Consider the following 16,912-nt stretch of genomic DNA (forward strand, 5'->3'; position numbering starts at 1 on the left):
GGGGAGCGCGAGCGACCGGGAGCGTCGGAGGAGGCAGAGGAAAACTTTCCACCCTGGATTCGCTACTGCTTCTCCATGGCCAGAGCCCCGCGCAGCCCGCTTACACGCCGGCTGTGAGCAGTAAGTATCGCGGCGGGGCTCCCGCTCCCCTCCGCGGGGCTTGCGCCGCCGGCCCTCGGGGCGCTGGCGAAAGTGTCCCGGAGCGGATGCTGCCTCCTGCCTGTCCCGTCCCTGCCTGCCCTGCGGGACCCTCTTCCACCTGCCCTGGCCCCCTCAAGCCGCCGATGGGGTGAGGGCGCCGGGGGACGGGGACCGCTCTCCTGGGTGCCGGCAGCCTGGGAGGGGGGCTTCGCCCGCCGCCGCTGCCCCCTCTGAAGTGTGCGTTGCTCTCTCTCTGCCTCTCTCTCTCTCTCTCTCTCTCTCTCTCTCTCTCTCTCTCTCTCTCTCTCTCTAGGTCCTTGCTCCTTTTATTGCGACCTGCCCGTGGGAACTTTGTCTCCCAGCCAAAGCAGCATGGAAAGGAGAAGCGAAAGCCCCTGCCTGAGGGACAGCCCGGACAGAGGCAGAGCCAGCCCCGATGTCAGGGGGCCTCCCCCCGTAAAGGTGGCCCGGCTGGAGCAGAATGGCAGCCCCATGGGGACCCGGGGGAGACCCAACGGCTCTGTGAGCAAGTCGGTGGGAGGTAACCATCCCGCACTACTACTGTCTGCAAGACAGGCTGCAGTCCGGTTCTGAGGAGGAGGGTGTCAGGGTTCACGGCGAAGCTTTCTGGCTTGGTGTAGGATTACAGGAAGTAGGTTGCAGATTGTCAGTGCCCCCCCATGCCCCTCATCAGGAGCCAGCAGCCTCCTTTCCTATGAGAAAGCGCAGTGGCTTACCCAGAGGGTGGCATTATTTGGGCATTTTGCCACTCGGAGCTGAGGTGTTTGGCAAGCTTATGTCACAGCGAGCAAACGGTTTTTAACTTTTCCTGGAAAGCTTTTAGCTGTTACACTCGACTCTGGTGTGAAAAGGTACACGTAAGGATTTCCTCTTGTGTCTTGTTCCTAACCAAATAATTATTAGAAGGCCCCTGTAGTCCCAGGTGAGGAAAGGCCTGATTCTAGCCCCACTGCTGACCCAATGCATGGCAACAGGGTTGGGCCCAAATGGTCCAAGCCTCCTGAATAAAAATTCGTTCAACACTTGAAGGTAGAGAGAGACTGAAAGTGGGAGATCACATTATAACGGGTGTTCTTGAACAGGCTTGTTTTTAGAAGCCTTTTTTTATTCTGCCTTCTGTAGTCCAGTTTATATATCAGGAAATAATTATGAGCAAAAATAAGCATCCAGGAAACTTAGATAGAGTTAGCATACAGTTGATTTCATTGGTGACTTTTATAAATGGCAGTATATACATTTACAGTTTTATGAATGGATTCTCAGAAGGGGAAGAAATTGCTATGGTGCTGTTGCCGGTATTCCTTGTACGCCTCAAGTCATTTTTAGAGAACTTCTGTGAATAGTTATTCAATCTTGAAGTAGTTCACTTTTTTGAAGAGGAAACGAGAAAACATAAATGCAAGGTTAGGATTTAGTTCTTTAAAAAAAATGTTAGACTGATTTTTGGAACATTGGCACAACTGTTCTCTACAATGCTTTACGTTTCATTGTGGTGTTGCTCTCTTCTGGTTGTTTAATTTGTGTTTATGGCACACTTCAGTGATGCAAGCGGCTGTATTTTTCAACAAACTACTTAGCTAAACTCTCTAGTGACTTTTATCCTGCTTTTTTCTTCTTAACTCATATGCTTTCTTGATTAACAGAGTTTCTTGATTGCATTTGGAAAATACAAATTTGACATTTTTCAGCAGATCTGGGCATCTGAGAAAAACATTATGGGGCAGGCTGTGGACAGCTTTATGTGTAAAAAGGTAGTAACTGATGCATAAATGTGTTCACAGATTCTGTTGGTGATGTTATGGTTATTGTTCAAAATAGAATGGGATATGGTGAGGGAGGATTAAGAGACACTTTGATATTGTCCTCATATAACTATACTATGTGAGGTTTATTTAGCAGTTTTACCCTTAGATGCTTGTTTTAAATATCCTTTGCTCAATAGTCTTTCTAATTGCTGAAGTTTGCTGACAGGCTGCAGTTTGTATTTGTCCAATCTTTGTAATCTGTATATTTACTTAATGGAGGGTAAGAAAGTTCATCAGTTTCTTGTGCTTTTGATGGATTCATCCCTTTTTAAAAAAAACCTCATATTAGTTTGTATTCTTTAATGTGTTGAAAAGAAGAAACAGCTTTGCAGTTAAAAGACTTACTGTTCTTTCTGTTAGGAGTTCATGGAGAAATAATTAATTGGCTAATTGTGGGAGTCAGTTAACAATTTTCCCCCTCCCCCCTCCCCCCCCAACGTAGAAAGACAGTTTTATAGCTCTGGAAGCCTTTCAGAAAACTAGAGTATTACAGCTACTTTATAAAAGAAGGATTAGAATTTGAAACTCCAAGGTCTCTTGTCTTGGAAATCCATTAAATACCCTTTGAAAAAGGATGACTTGAAACATTTTAGAATATAAATGTTGCTTTATAATTGTGACTGATTTGCCAAAGGACGTTTACAAGGTTTTGTGATTTAAAATGGTACTCGGATCAAATCTGGCCTGTTGAAGTACGGAGCATTTCCCTCAGCTAACATGAATACTTTCATTTCTGAAGGCAAACTTTTAAGTTCATTTACTACTATCTGCTTTATTATAATCTAGATGTAGGCTGGAGTGTTAATGTAAAAATGTATGGGGAACTAAAATGTAGTATCCCCCCTCCCTTTTTATGTTTTTAGGCAGCTCGCTTGAATCAGGTTTAGGCTGTTCAGAGTTTATTTTGTTCATTATATCTTTTCCATATTGAAAGCAAGAACAGAATTTTTTTTTGTCTAAATACTGATCATGGATCTATAATGCTCAATGCTAAATTAGTTAAAGTATTTTTTATAAGATGATGGCACAGTTCAAGATTGATTTTTATTTTTTTTAAGGTGGAAAATCTTTCAGGGTAAAGTACTATAGCCTTTTCCCAGATACTTGTTACCTATTTTCTTATTAAGATATGATGCTTGTGAACATGTTACTTGGTCATGCAAATTAAAGGTAATATCTTTTGAAGGCAGACAGATCTGTTTTTAGAAGTTCACATGGCATCAAAATACACACTGAAATGGTAGTAATTTTGTCACTTTACTGTGATACTTAACTCAAAGCATTTACAGGTGACTTAATATTTTTAGTATGTGAGGAAATTGGATACTAGTAACAAACTTCTCTTCATGTAACTATTAATAAAAATACTTTTCTAATGCTGGACATAAATGAAGATACTTCTGTAAAAGGAAACTGTTGGAAGGTGCAATGCAGTTAAAAGACTTCAGAAACTTTGGCTGACATGTTCATAGTTTATAGATTATATTTTGTAGGTTTAAATAAGTGTTTTTGGGAAAAAAATATAGTCTTTTCCAATAGAAAAAATATTTTAAAGATTTTCCTCAATTAGAGGCAATTTATTACAATTTTTTCATTTAATTTCATTTTTGTTAAAATTTGAAACCAACAGTAGATACTAGAAAATAACAATTTCTACTGTTATCTTTTCCTTATTAGGCTCAAATAAGTAAATGTTATAATGTATTTTTTACTGCTAATTTATCTTTTTGATCCCTCTCATGGATATATATTCCTGTGTGCTGTCTTTGAAAATGGAGAAATATAATTTAAAATATCTGAAGCGATGATGTTACCAGAGGTCATCAGTCCCACATTTTATAATCTTAGTATTCATTTTAAAATGATTTCTGGGAGAAAGAAAGAAATCCTGACATGCATAGGTGTTTCCATTTTTTCCTGGATTTTTAGGTGAGAAAATATTAAATGGAGCTTCTGTCCTGCAAATAAGTGCTCTAAACTGAAATTTGGCCTCCTTACTTTTTTGTTTAGCTGTATGTACTTAATTCAGAAGTGAGAAACTGGGTTGATTTTTATTAGGGAACTTAAAAGTTTCTGTACTTTTTACAAGGTAGTTAGCTTCAGCCCAGTGTGTTAGTCCAGTTAAGTTTTGCTCTGGCTAGTGCAGGTATTTCTAAAATGTTTCAGTAGTGATCTAAGCAGTTTGTTTGAGATTATGTATGTGATACAGGCACTCAGATGATCGTGAATGGCAGGTTTTAGAGAAAGTCCCTGGGAAAAAAGGCTAATATCTCTTTAAAAAACATGATGCCTCAGAGAGAGTTTAGAGCAAGCAAGAGTACTGCAGTGTTGATAGCTTTATATCCCTGTTGAGTAACATTCACTTACTAGAACTGACGTCTTCTCTCAGTTAGTAATTCACTCAATAAGGATTTTGGGGGGGGGAAAGATGATTAATGACTAGGAAATTCATATTACAGAATTCTTGATTAAAACTTGTTGATCTTGTTTCTTTGTAAATAGAAATGTATGCATCTATATGTATTTTTAAGAGCATGGAAATCAAGTGCCCGAAGAATCTGAGTGCAACTATTAATATTCTAAAAGTGCTACTTAATGCTTCACTGCCGTAAACTAAACTATGGAACCAAAATCATGTTAAGTAATACAATCACTTTTTAGGCAGGACATAATTGTATAAAATTTGCTTCTTAAATTATTTTGAAGTCGCTTTAGTGACAACAAATTATTCTCTCGTGTTTAAAGTTAAGTGTTAAAACATGCAATTTATTTTAATTTATAAAATATGCATGGAAGAGAGAACTTTCAGACAACTCTAACTAAATTAGGTGAGCAGTACTTTAACCTATTAGTATGGTTTAAACACTTTTATACAAAGCTACAGGTATTAAACAATCTTTTATACATAGTGTGCTCCTTTGAGCCGTGCTGATAATTTTATGCTTTGGGTTGTTCTGAGATTTTAAAAATTAATATTTTAACATTTGGCAAAGATCTTGGGTACATCCCTGAAATCTTTTTTTAAAAATCTCCCACAACAGACAAAAATACCAGTCTTATGGTTAAGTGCTGTCTGTCAAAATTAGTGTTTTGCATCTAGTTTTACAAGACTACCTGAGTTATTCTTTGGTACCTTGTATCTCTTTTAAAGCTATAAAAACCTTACTCTTCTGGGGAGGCCCTGCTGTTATACCAAGGACTGAGAGATGGATCAAATTTACTACTGTATTCTTAATTATTGACTATCCGTTTGAGCTCAATGTTATCTAACCTTAGTTAGTTCAATCTAATTGTCTGTATAGGAAACAGTCTAGATTAGTAATATCTTTGTGCTATTTAAAAAGCACGTTTTAGTACCTGAAAGGACTGAGCATATCTGAGTATCGAAGTTATGATAGAAAGCTGTATTACACTGGGAATTGACGGTACATTGTGATGCATTTTATGTGGGAGGCAGGTTTGCAGAACTGTTAGAAAATGTTATTTTACTTGTTATTCAATTAAAAGAAAAAGTAAATTTGCGGGTTTTATATGTTACTAGCACATAGCAAAAACAAAACCTTAACCTGATTTGAAGAGTAGGGGAAGGAAATAAGATGCTGATTTTTTTTTTTTCTTTTGTCATGTCAGATTGGTGGTTAAAAGTTAGTTTCTTTTTTTTCCCTCCCTGAAAAATGTAATTCTTTCTTTTCTGAGCATAGTGTATATTTTTTGCATAGTATAAACTTAACAGTCACACTTTGGGGTCATCCACTGTATCATCGTATTTTTGCTGAGGTAGAAAAATAGCCCTTCCCTATGTGTTTTCAATTCTTGGTCTGTTATTAAAATAAAGATATAGTTGGTTAAAATATATATGCAATTGAACATACACATTAAACAGAATATAGGGTATCCACCCATTTGGTGACCTAGGCATAATTTGATGTTTAGAGTAATTTTGGAACTCTAAGTTGCATCTGCATAAAGCCACTGACCATTATGCATTTGAGACTTCAAGATTAGCTGTAATAAGATTTTTTTTTTCACCACAACTGTTCAGCAGTAGCTATAGGCATCCTCCCCCCCCACCCCGCAGTAAATTACTAGATGCTGTTATACAAAGACATCATGAACTTTAGAAAGGAAAAGACACCAGCATCTTTGAGAAATTAAATATTCATTCTTCTTTTTCTTTTATAAACAAGGTGCTGACTCTATTTACTATCAATAGATAGGGCAGAACAGATTTACCATAAATTATTTACAGGACATTTTATTTTTGATAAGTGCTGTTTCTGTGAATTGATGGATCATCCACCCTCTAGAATTGATTTGATAGACATGGAAGGATGGTATATTTATACTAAAAGCTGCAGTTAGAGAATTTGGGGTATAGGAAATTAAATAGCTATATTTTCACAACCAAAATTTAGATGAAGAATTCAGACATCATATGAAAAAGGAAAAACTGTATTTAACTTTATTGTTATGGATAAACAAGTGTAGGTGAGGATAAAAAAAATTCTTTCCCTGTTTACTTTAGATGGCTTTAGTATTCCTATTGAAATTGTGTTGTGTAAAATAATTTATGAATATTTAGAAGCAGAGGGAAAGCTGGTTTAATTTGGAATGAAGTAGTGGCAATCTTTCTGTGAACAGGCAGATATCATGCTTTATACTTTTAGTCTCTTCCCCAGACTTCCAGATAACACTGCCTAGCATTTTAATTAACTTGAACACACTTAATTTTGGCAATGTGGACTACTAGAGTTATAGTGTAAATGTGTTTTACGAAGTTATGAAAGTACAATAACACATTCACTTTAATGCCATTTGCAGGGGTGAAAGGGAGACAGTGATCATATGGAACACGTAGAGATGGGTTTTATCAAAAGCTTGTATATATAATATTGAAAAGAAACATAGTACATGGACATATAAATTGGCATTTCTGATATTAATTTTGTAATTTACTCCAATTCTGCAGCTCATGTTCATAAAATTACTATGTGACCTGTTCTGAGAAATCTTAATTTTTTTATTCACAAAGTAGTCATGTTTTTTTTTTTTAAATGACAAACGCACCTTGACCAAGCAGATTTTAAAATTTCAATGTAACAGTGAAATATTAGAATGGTTGAATATATATTTTCTTTCTTCTTGAAATAGGATGCCTTCTGGAATAACTGAAAATAGTTAAAAGAAGGAAAGCTTTCCGTCTACATAAATGGCAAACTTGACAACTTTATAACTTTTTAATTAATATCTTTCAATTCATAACACACTTAGATAGGATCTTTTTTTTTGGTTGTGTCAAGTCTTGCAGGAATCTTTCTGCCTGCTGGTAACAGTTGTTGCATTTCAAATGTAAAGGCCTAATTCTGAAAGTCACTAATGATAAGCCCCTCTGTAACTGACAGGAGTTGAAAGTGTTCAGTACATCATAGAATAGCTCAGCTCTTAACCAGGAATGGATTTAGGCTCTTTGTGCAGCTATCAAATGAGGTGTTTTCCTTTGGCAGCACAAAATAGAAGCTTTGAAAATAGCAGAATGTGTTAAAAATGCCTAGTTTTTCAGAGAGAAATGATGAACCAATCTGATGTTAATTGGTTCCTACTGTATCAACTGTACTAAAACAGATGCATATATCCACATGAAAATCCTGCGCTAAAAGTGAAGCTGGCGCAGGAACTAAAGCCGCAACTGACAAAAGCCAGTTGAGGATTTGTTGGCCTCGGAAAAAATATATTTTACAGCCTCTAGCCATGGTAAAAAAATTGCCCTCTGTATTTAGGCTTGGTGTTTGTGTCTGTATGCTAATCGGCTAAAAAATCTTTTGTTGTGTTCCATAAAAATGCGTTTAAATTGATTAGTGGTACAAAATGCAGAAACTACATTTCCTTCTCAATTATAAAATGGCTAATGTTAGCCTGCTTGTTTTTGGTTTTTCCAGGCACCCACAACATGCTTAGTGTTTTAGTGCATTTTAAAAAAAGTTCTCTGCTATTAAATGGCAATCCTGTTGACACTATTGCAGTTTTGAAATGAGTTCTTACAGCATTGATTTATTTTTAAAAAGTTTGTTAGGACCAATGCAACCTCTAGTAAATACCAAATATTTGAAGCAGACATTTTGTGGGTACTTTACTTTTCATGTTTAGTAACTGTATATTAGTAACAGGAGGAATTAGTCAAATATTTAGACTCCCATTTCCTTCAGATTTGAGCACTATATTTTATATGGAATATGGTTTATAAGTGACTAACTCATTTAGACCATCAGTAAAAGTTCAAATGATCTCTTTTAAAGACTAAACTAATTAAACCTATTCTAAAACTAAATTATTCAATTAAAATATAGAAAGTTTTCATTGTGCCGATGTCCAATAGAACAATTATACAGACTAAAATGTGGCAAAGACTTTTGTTATTAATACTTCCTTCTGATATGTTGAACAAATGTGAAATTTGATGGAGGACTAAGTCGCATCAGTTTTAAAAAATAAACAGAGCTTGAACAATAGAGATTATTTTTTTAATTTGAATGCAAGTGGAAGGATAGCATGTCTGCCCTAAAGGTTTATTTGACATAAGGTTACATTTCTAAATTATTAGTAGCTGTTACATGTGCAATAATGCTAAGAGAAATGGTACTATCATAGCTTGAATAGATTGTATGCAATTACCATGGGGACAGGGAGTAAATGAAAAGGGAGAAAAGCAGCTGTGGGATTTATGTTGATAACAGGTAGTACCTTTTTAGTCATCTTGCCTTAACTGGTGTTAAACCACCACCTTTTTCTATTCTACGGGTGGAGTATTGTACACAAAATAATACATAGTGAGAATAATAGAATAATATACCTGCAGAAATGCCAACCAAACTAGAAAAGAAAGAAGGGAGCATAATGGAGAGGACTGTCAGGGTACAGTTTTTATGAAACGTTATTTCGTATGTCAGCCATATACCGGTTAGTTACAGAATGTAATACTATTGTCTGTCCCTTAAAAGTGCTCCTTTATTTTTTCAAAGATACATAGAGATACGAAGAGAATTTCTGTTGACTGTAAACCTTTTGAACAGTGCTGAATCTGTTCAGGACTATCAGTAGGATTTCTTCATATTAAAACCTGCTTTTTATTGGGCTTTAGGTGGAAGGTTACCTTCTTTTTCAAGATGATTTACTTATACTTGCATCTTGTTTAAGATCAAATATATTACTTCATATTAACTGAGTATCACCGACATTTTGTTCATTTCAGTTAGAGCTATGCGGTCTTACAAGTGTCATTTTGTTTTCCTTTGGACTAGAGGTTCAAATAAGTGGAAAAACTTAAATAAAATACCATGGATTCTAATAATGTAAATTTATGGAGAGTGTTTCTAGCATAAATATTGGTGATGGACATGCTTTGAAAATGAAGCATTTCACTTTTGAAACAGCAACCAGACTATTTATCCCACGTCATATAAATTCATATTTTGTGCATACTTCAGTTTACATGCATTTTTGTTATTTATATATTAAAGTAGATGTCCATAATTTTAAGCTTGATATTTTGAATGGTTATTAAGCAACAGAGTTATAAATTATGAGTTCTGGATTACTTTGGAGTAAAAGGTGCTTTTTCATAATGTCTCTTCGTAACTTACAAATAACTTTTTGCCATAATACAAACATACTAGCATAGCAGCATGATAGATGTCTCTCTAAATATTGTAGTAAAAGAAAATGACTTGTATTCTGAGGCTGTGGATAGTTTATGTTGTTTTGGACCCATTTCCCAAGCAGTGATCGAAAACAGATTACAATAACAATTATACAGTCAGAAGATGCAATATCCATTTCTGTTTTAATTGAGTGAAAGAATAATAAAAACATCATTAAGAAAAATGAGGTGGACCTGTCATACACTCTACCAATTTTTAGTCTTAGAGAAAATGCAGAGTAACAGAAGTGCTTTTCTGTTGGGTTTTTTGCTTTGTGTTTTTAAAGCTTACTTCATCTTGTATGTTAGCTGAAGTCTGTGTGATAGAAGATATTTGACTTTCTCAAGGGCAGATATGGACACAAGCTTAGTAACAGGATACTTCCAAGATGTTACATCTCTAGAGAGGCATTATCTCTGTAGACATGTTTGGTTTAATAGCGGACATATTTTTTTTCTGTCACCTGTTTGATTTTTCCTTTTGTTAATTAGCATTATATGAGACAGCCATCATATCTGTCAACCACGTAAACTAATGGGATATTCTGAGTGAGGGGTGTGTATTTAGGAAGAGTATTCTATTCCTTCGAAAACAAAACAGAGCTTCTATACTATATCTCTGAATGAACCTTTTCATATGTTACAGAAACTCATCCCTCACAAAGCTGTTGGGTTTACTTACCTTAGAAACAACAAAACCACTTAAAACCGTCATTGGATAAACCTATACTAGCATTTATACTATGTTAAATCATCTAACCATCATTAGCTTTTGACTAAAGCTTTAGTGAACAGGAGGGCTTTGAGTTGGACCATGGAAATTGACAACCTTGGGCTTTGTTGCATCAGAAGAAGGAGCCAGTTCCAGAATTAAGGGCCCTGTAATTGTGAGGACCTTGCTCTCTCATTTTCTGTATGTAAACTGAAGTACCCATAGCAGAAAAAAACACTTCTGCTACTGAGGAATGTTGAGAGAGCATCTCTTTGGGAGTGTTGGCACTGGTTGTATACCATGCATCTTTTTAAATAAAAAAAATGGAGTTGCATTTTGAAGTAAACTAGGAGAGGTAGCTATCTGTGTTAATCTGAAGTGAGGTTGAATTCACAAAAGCTCATGCTCTTTATGTAAGATGTGTAACTATCGTGCCTTCTGCTTGAGTAAATTGGGAGCCAGTGCAGACTTTGCAGAAGGGTTGTAGTCCTCTGTCTTTACAGTTAACTGCTCTAAGAGAGTATGTGTTTTGCACTAGTTCAGGCGTGTGATTCTTGAGGGTAGAGGGTAGCCCATGTGGCAGTAATCCATACAGGAGAGACCAGAAGGCATGGAGGAATTACTTTTACAAATGAACCAGCATATTGTAAGGCTCCCTCAGCAATTTCTTTTCCCTTCTGGAAGGGTATATCTTTACTTTGAGAAGCTGTAGTACCCATTAAATGTAGATCCTCTCCTTTGTAGCCTGTTTGGTAAGAGGTGATGGGTGTTAAAAACTGCACGGTAAATGTGAAGTGCTAGCTCCTGGAAATAAGCATTAACTAAGGAGGGTGACATGTTCAGTTGGGCCATGGTGCCTGTGGCTTCCTTGTCTTCAGATAGCTGCACTTTCCTCTTTTCTGCTGCCCTCCAGAAAAGTGCAATCATATGAATACAAATCAAAAGCTCTCTGCACTGTGTATGAGGGACAAGCTGGAAAAGGAAGTTTTCCTAATGCACATTAAATTTAGTACTTCTAAGGTGAGGTACTAAGCAAATGTGCATTTGGCTGCCTTAATGTGCACTAGTGAATGCACATGGTTTTTAAGGAATCAGAACTCATGGCAGACATTAATATCTTTTATTAGACCAACTAGATATTTGCCAAAATGTTTCTTTATTTGCAAGCTTTTGAGCGCACTCACTCTTCTTCAGGCATAGGAGAATGCAAAGACTGTAAACTTTCTCGTAGGTGGAAATGAAAATTCATATTTTATGGGGGAGCTGAAAGTGTCGTAAGATCTCCTGGATGGAATAGTTCATTTTGTGCAATTAGTCTCAGATAAAAGTTAGAACAGTTTATTTGCCTAAATGTTGTCCAGTGTTAAGCAGGATATTGAATTATGTTTTCTTTTGGTTATGATACTCATATTTCACAAAAGGTGGTGTGATGGATGCTCTCCTGGGCAGGAGATTCTCTTGTGTTGACGTACATTGAGCTCTGTGAACATGCAGATTGAACTGGAACAATAGGCAGGAACCAGGGTGTCAACTTTCAGGTTGCTCCAAGGTGGTGAATTTGCTTCCTTCTTGTAAAATTATGAAGTTTTCATTAAAAAAAAGGCTAAAATTCAGTATCTTCCAAGTTTCAGGAACACAGGTTGTAGCCGTATGTTGGTCTGCATGCAAGAGGAATCATAACTTGTGGCACAGGTTGATATCTTTTATTAGATCAACTAGATGTTTGCAAATTTGTTTTTAAAAAGTCTGTTTGTTGATTTTTTTTGTTTAATTTTTTTTATTTTGCTGTATGTCTTTATATCTCTCTCTATAGATATTTGCCACAAATTCTGATTCCTTTTGCCTGTAGACCAATATGGCTATAACCTGTATTCCTGAAACATGGTTTTTAAGTGATGCTTAATGCTCAGTAGCCCATTTTACTGTGCATTTGCGTAATAGCACAGTTTTTTACATGACACTTTAATGCGCAGCAAAATAAGCTACTGTGCATTAAAGTGCACGTGTCGATGCACCTAACTGTCAGGTTGATTCATACTCTTTCAAATGCTTGGGACCATGTAGTCCTATGGAGACTTTCTGTCAGCTAGTTTGCTGAAAGGGAGGACAAATGGAGTAGGTCAGTATGCCGTGCTAGGGAAATAAATCAGTAAATACCTTTTAGGGTTAGGTTGTTGATTTTCTCTTCCATTCCTGTTCACCCTGTACTGTTGCTTGAAAGTCCCCATCTGTCTCTATACTATGAAAGGATTTCAGCTATTGTAAGCAGTTCAACCACTGCTAAAAGTACAGGCGATGTCAAACTGTGTTCAGGGCTGCTTTAGTGATTGTGTTTGGCCTGAGTTTAGTCATGTTTATTTTGATGCAGTATTGAACATGGTTGGCCTTGTCTATGCCGTCTGCTAAATTCTACATCTAGCAGTTCAGCTGCATCCATTATTGACACTCAAGTTCAGAACTGAGTAGTTTTGTGGGGCAGGCATAACCTAAGTGACATTATAGAAAGTGCTGTGAACACAAGGATAACAAATCAGTCTTTCCTTTTCTTGCTGCTACATCTTGGAGCTGGATTTGGATGTGCCCACTTAACTCTAGCAGTTTCTTCAGTTTTTCAGCTTCTTCAGTAGCATGAGGAAGGGGTGATACTTCTTTCCATTTCCCCTCTTGCCTTGTTTTGCCATAGGTATGAATCTCAGAGAAATGAGAATCAAAATGAGAATTTACCAATGTGTTTTAATGCAGATTCCAGAACATGTCTCAGCATGGGGTTTAGATTTTTATTTTCGGAGAAGAGCTAAAACCAAATAAGAAGGCATTGCTGTTACATTCCAGGGTAGTTATTCCATTACCATGAGACTAGTTAATAGAAGCCTCATTAAAATGCTTCTACTAGAAGAAGGGTTTAACTTTAAAAATTACATAATTCGGTGGCATCTGCTAGCACCACCGAAGTTAAGGACCTATTAGTGGTTCCAGTTTTCAGGACTTTAAAACACAGTCATTAAAATTTATTCTGAGTGCAACTTGGCATAGAAAATCTAAGCCCCAAAGGCAATTTTTGTTACATAATTAAACACCCCCCCAATCTTCCCCATTGTTTTTAAGTTAGAAGACCTGAATATTAAAATTATAGAAATGTAATAGGTTAAGATACTTTAAAAAATAAAAAACAGTAATTTAATCCCAAAAAAGAGTTCTTTGCTATTTTAAGTGAAATTGTATATTTTCCATTAGATCGTATTTGAATTGTGCTGTAGGATATTTTTTAAAAAAGAACAACGAAATAAGTTATTGTTTTAGGAATGTAGCTATAATGGATTTGGATGTGCTTTTTCATATGCATTTTGTGAGGCCACATATTACCTTAGATTTGTGCACGGGACATCCATTGACATCAGTATCTTCTGTATGTGCTTTTTCGTGGGATGAGAAGGCTTTAGGCTAGAAAAAAGAGTGGTGATAGTTTGTGCATACACACAGTTTTCCATCCAAGTCTTCCTTGGAACTTAATTTATACCACTTTGAGGTATGTATTGTCACCCTCACTATTCAGATGGGGAAAATGAGTCAACATTTATTTAAATGGCTTGCCCAACATGTAAGCAATTTCGTGGAGAGCTGGGAATCTAATTATAATATTTTGGGATAGACTGCTATATTATCTAGCTCAGCCTACTTACCCTCCTTCCCTCTGTAACAAGGCCATGGCAGCTTCTCATGAGCTAAATGGTTGATAGCATGGAAAATGTACAGAATTCCATGTTAAAAACTGTACAGAAGAGAGAAGCCTGTTTAAATCTAGGCAAGATGACAACCTGTGAGTTCAGACTGAATTCTCATGCCTACATAAGCTAGTTGTACCTAATTTTTTGGGAGCAGCTGATATTTTTATTAGGCATAGGGAATGTTGTCTCCGCTCGCATGAGCTCTAGTTGCCTGGCAGAGGTGGATGGGAATGTTAAAGATACTGCCTTTTGTACATCTTTGTTTTTGTTTCCAGTTAATCTAACCATATCTTCTAAATAATATTTTGCTAAATCTTATGGAAAGCTCATTTATTATCAAATCATGTTATAAGTGTTATTCTGTTGTTAATGGGGAACAGTAAGCTGTGTTTCACTTAAGAATCTTTGACTAAAATCGCTGAGGTGGGGGAAATTCACTTGTCAAGCCAAAGGCTAAAATTTCTAGAGAGCAGAGAGGGTGGTGATGGTAAGAGACTTGAAGCTACAGAAAGGATTGGAAGCTGTTGTAAGACATAAATAATGTCCTGTTGGTTTGCATTTACCATTGACTAAAAAGCAATATATAATGAAGCATCTTGTGGGCAGGGATTATTGAATATTTAGAGCCAGAAAAAATAATTTAGCAGATGGTGAAAGGTACCATGCCTAGTTTTCCCCTCAAAACCTCCAAAAAAGTGAGGCTGCTACTATCTAAAATTACTAAATGTTTATATATATATTTTTTGCTAATTTTGATTCAAAATTATGTGCAGGATAAGATCTTTTCTGTCAAATTTCAATCTGAAGCAATTTTTTTGGTTTATAAACCAAACACCTAAAGATTAGGTGTTTAAATCATGAGAAGTGTTGCCAGTAATCCAAAAAGGTGGAGAATTATAGGCGAACATAGTGTTTATTTATTGTCTACAAAGAGATAATTTTTATTTAGCTAGGATTGTGACATGATGGTCTTGATACAGTCTTTAATTTTAATGCATTGAAGTCTAACGTGTCAATGGATGTTTAGCTCTTTCCATGTAGTTCCAAGTGGTTAGTGGAAAACAAGCTGTGAATTAATTCCTGAGGCCCTCAGTAAAAAGATTTACAGTGAAAGAATTCTCTGCCTCATAATGGGACTGGTGTAGGTTTGTTTGATATTTAAAAGACTGAAACACCGTAAATTTACCCAAACCAAGCATTTGTTGTAAACAAGTTAACTGCCAACAGCTTTATATTCTGTCAAACGTAATTCTCGTTTAAGATGTATGGATAGCTTGAAAGTGAGGCTTTGAAGACAGCTAATACCTGCTGAAGTGTTTGAGCTCTGTCTAGTCTGCTCTTCTGCTTTGCCATACCGATATGGCCTTAACCTAGAAACTGTTTGTTGAGACTGAGCATTTTTAAGCATGAATAGCAATGTGTGTGTTGCATTTTAGAAATGGTATCTTTGCAGCTATTCAATTTGTTATTAGTTATCTGGATTTTTAAATCTTAAACTGAACTCTAGATTTTCTGCATATGATCTCTCATATGACCCCCAGCTAGCTATGCAACGATTTTGATAAAAGTGGTGTTAAGAATAGTAAACTGTCTTTTCAAATACTCAGGGCTTACTCTCCACTTTAAAAAGCTATTTAGAACATAGTAGGTGTTCTCATAATTATAAATTTGTTCAGTTAGTTGCACCTGAATACAAAGCTTTCCTGAATATGAATAATTGTGTGAGATTTCTATCTGTGTTAATTGTTATACAATCTCCTTATGCCACTGTGAGTTTTGTGCTGAGCTTCATCTTGCTTGTTGGTGTTGCACAATATTATTGTGGAAATGATGCATTTGTTCTGAAGCTGAAGTTCAGGGAGCATGAAAAAGCCCCTTCCCCCCCCAAATATTAAATGTGAGATGTTTCTAGAGCTGTAATCTATTGTGTTAGGCAGTGGAACCTTGTGAGGATCCACTCCCTTTTCTTGTGTGGTTACTTATTTATAGTTCCTAAGTTGTTATTAGTTTAAAAGAAAAGATAGGAGAGCTGAATAATAATTATATAAACAAATTCAGTTTTATCCTAATGTGTGAGATGAAGAAAGTGAAAGTGACAAACAAAAGAACCCAGTGATTTTTTTCTTCCCTGTTCACACTTAATTAAGTTGTTCCCTCAAAGGGGAAAAAACATGCGTGATGAAAAGTGAATTCAAGTAAAATCTCTTTCAGTTTTGATAATTTCAGTTGAGGATGGTAACAGGAAACGATACTTTTGTTATATGTACAGTCTTTATCTTGTAGATTCCCCTGAGGTCTTTTTCAGTTACGAATCAGTTAAGACGATATCTTTTGTTACAAGCACTTCTGCACCAAAACTCATGTGAAAATATTGGACATTTTGCATGTAGAAGGCATGCAGGATTTAGTCTCCTCTGTAATTCAAGTTGTCTCCTGTTAGAAGTGGGATATTACATAAACTTCGTAATGCTCACTTTTCCATTTTAAATCATAGGCCTCTCTGTAGACTTGATACTGTACTGTCTGTCCCCTAGACTTGGGGTGGGGGAGTGGGAATATAGTCACACACTGACTCAAACTCAGTCATGGTTACACTGAAGTCAACAGAATTGTGTTCTTTTGCCCTATGTGTTTGGGAAAGACTTGTTCTACAGAATGGCCTTTGTTTAGACCCTCTACTAGGCAAAGCCTGTGATGTTGGGTTTTCTGTAGTCTATTACGTTTCAAGAAATGCCCTGCTTTTGAACATCTAATCATAGATGTTAGCTTTGTCCGTCTGTGAGGGAGATTACCTGTGTGTGTGTGTGTGTGTGTG

General features: G+C 36.4%; 1 protein-coding gene and 1 long non-coding RNA gene across 10 annotated transcripts in view; one reads left to right on the plus strand and one right to left on the minus strand.

The window, feature by feature from the left end:
* The first annotated feature begins 6 nt into the window (after window positions 1–6).
* Window positions 7–16,912, plus strand: part of SATB2 (SATB homeobox 2) — a 168,131-nt gene continuing 151,225 nt past the window's right edge. For 4 of the 8 annotated variants that reach the window (XR_002104479.1, XM_019553941.1, XM_019553945.1 and 1 more), the window contains exons 1-2: window positions 36–120; window positions 455–682. Coding sequence is in view for 6 of the 8 variants with exons in the window: in XM_019553941.1 (XP_019409486.1) it covers window positions 514–682 (169 nt within the window). In the remaining 2 variants the exon portion in view is untranslated. Of the gene's footprint in view, window positions 121–150; window positions 290–454; window positions 683–849; window positions 1,020–1,542; window positions 1,566–16,912 lie in introns of those variants that run through there. The other 4 variants (XM_019553944.1, XM_019553943.1, XM_019553939.1 and 1 more) reach the window with 4 other exon arrangements.
* The window catches only part of LOC109322766, a 12,105-nt gene continuing 7,516 nt past the window's right edge, over window positions 12,324–16,912 (minus strand). Inside the window, exons 2-3 of one of the 2 annotated variants that reach the window (XR_002104480.1) lie at window positions 13,736–13,813; window positions 12,324–12,466 (exon numbers count right to left, since the gene is read on the minus strand). This is a non-coding gene — a long non-coding RNA (uncharacterized LOC109322766). Of the gene's footprint in view, window positions 12,467–12,852; window positions 13,167–13,735; window positions 13,814–16,912 lie in introns of those variants that run through there. The other variant, XR_002104481.1, reaches the window with a different exon arrangement.

This window comes from Crocodylus porosus, unplaced genomic scaffold (genome assembly GCF_001723895.1).
Source record: "Crocodylus porosus isolate Cpor-Errol unplaced genomic scaffold, CroPor_comp1, whole genome shotgun sequence".
Taxonomy (NCBI): Eukaryota; Metazoa; Chordata; order Crocodylia; family Crocodylidae; genus Crocodylus; species Crocodylus porosus.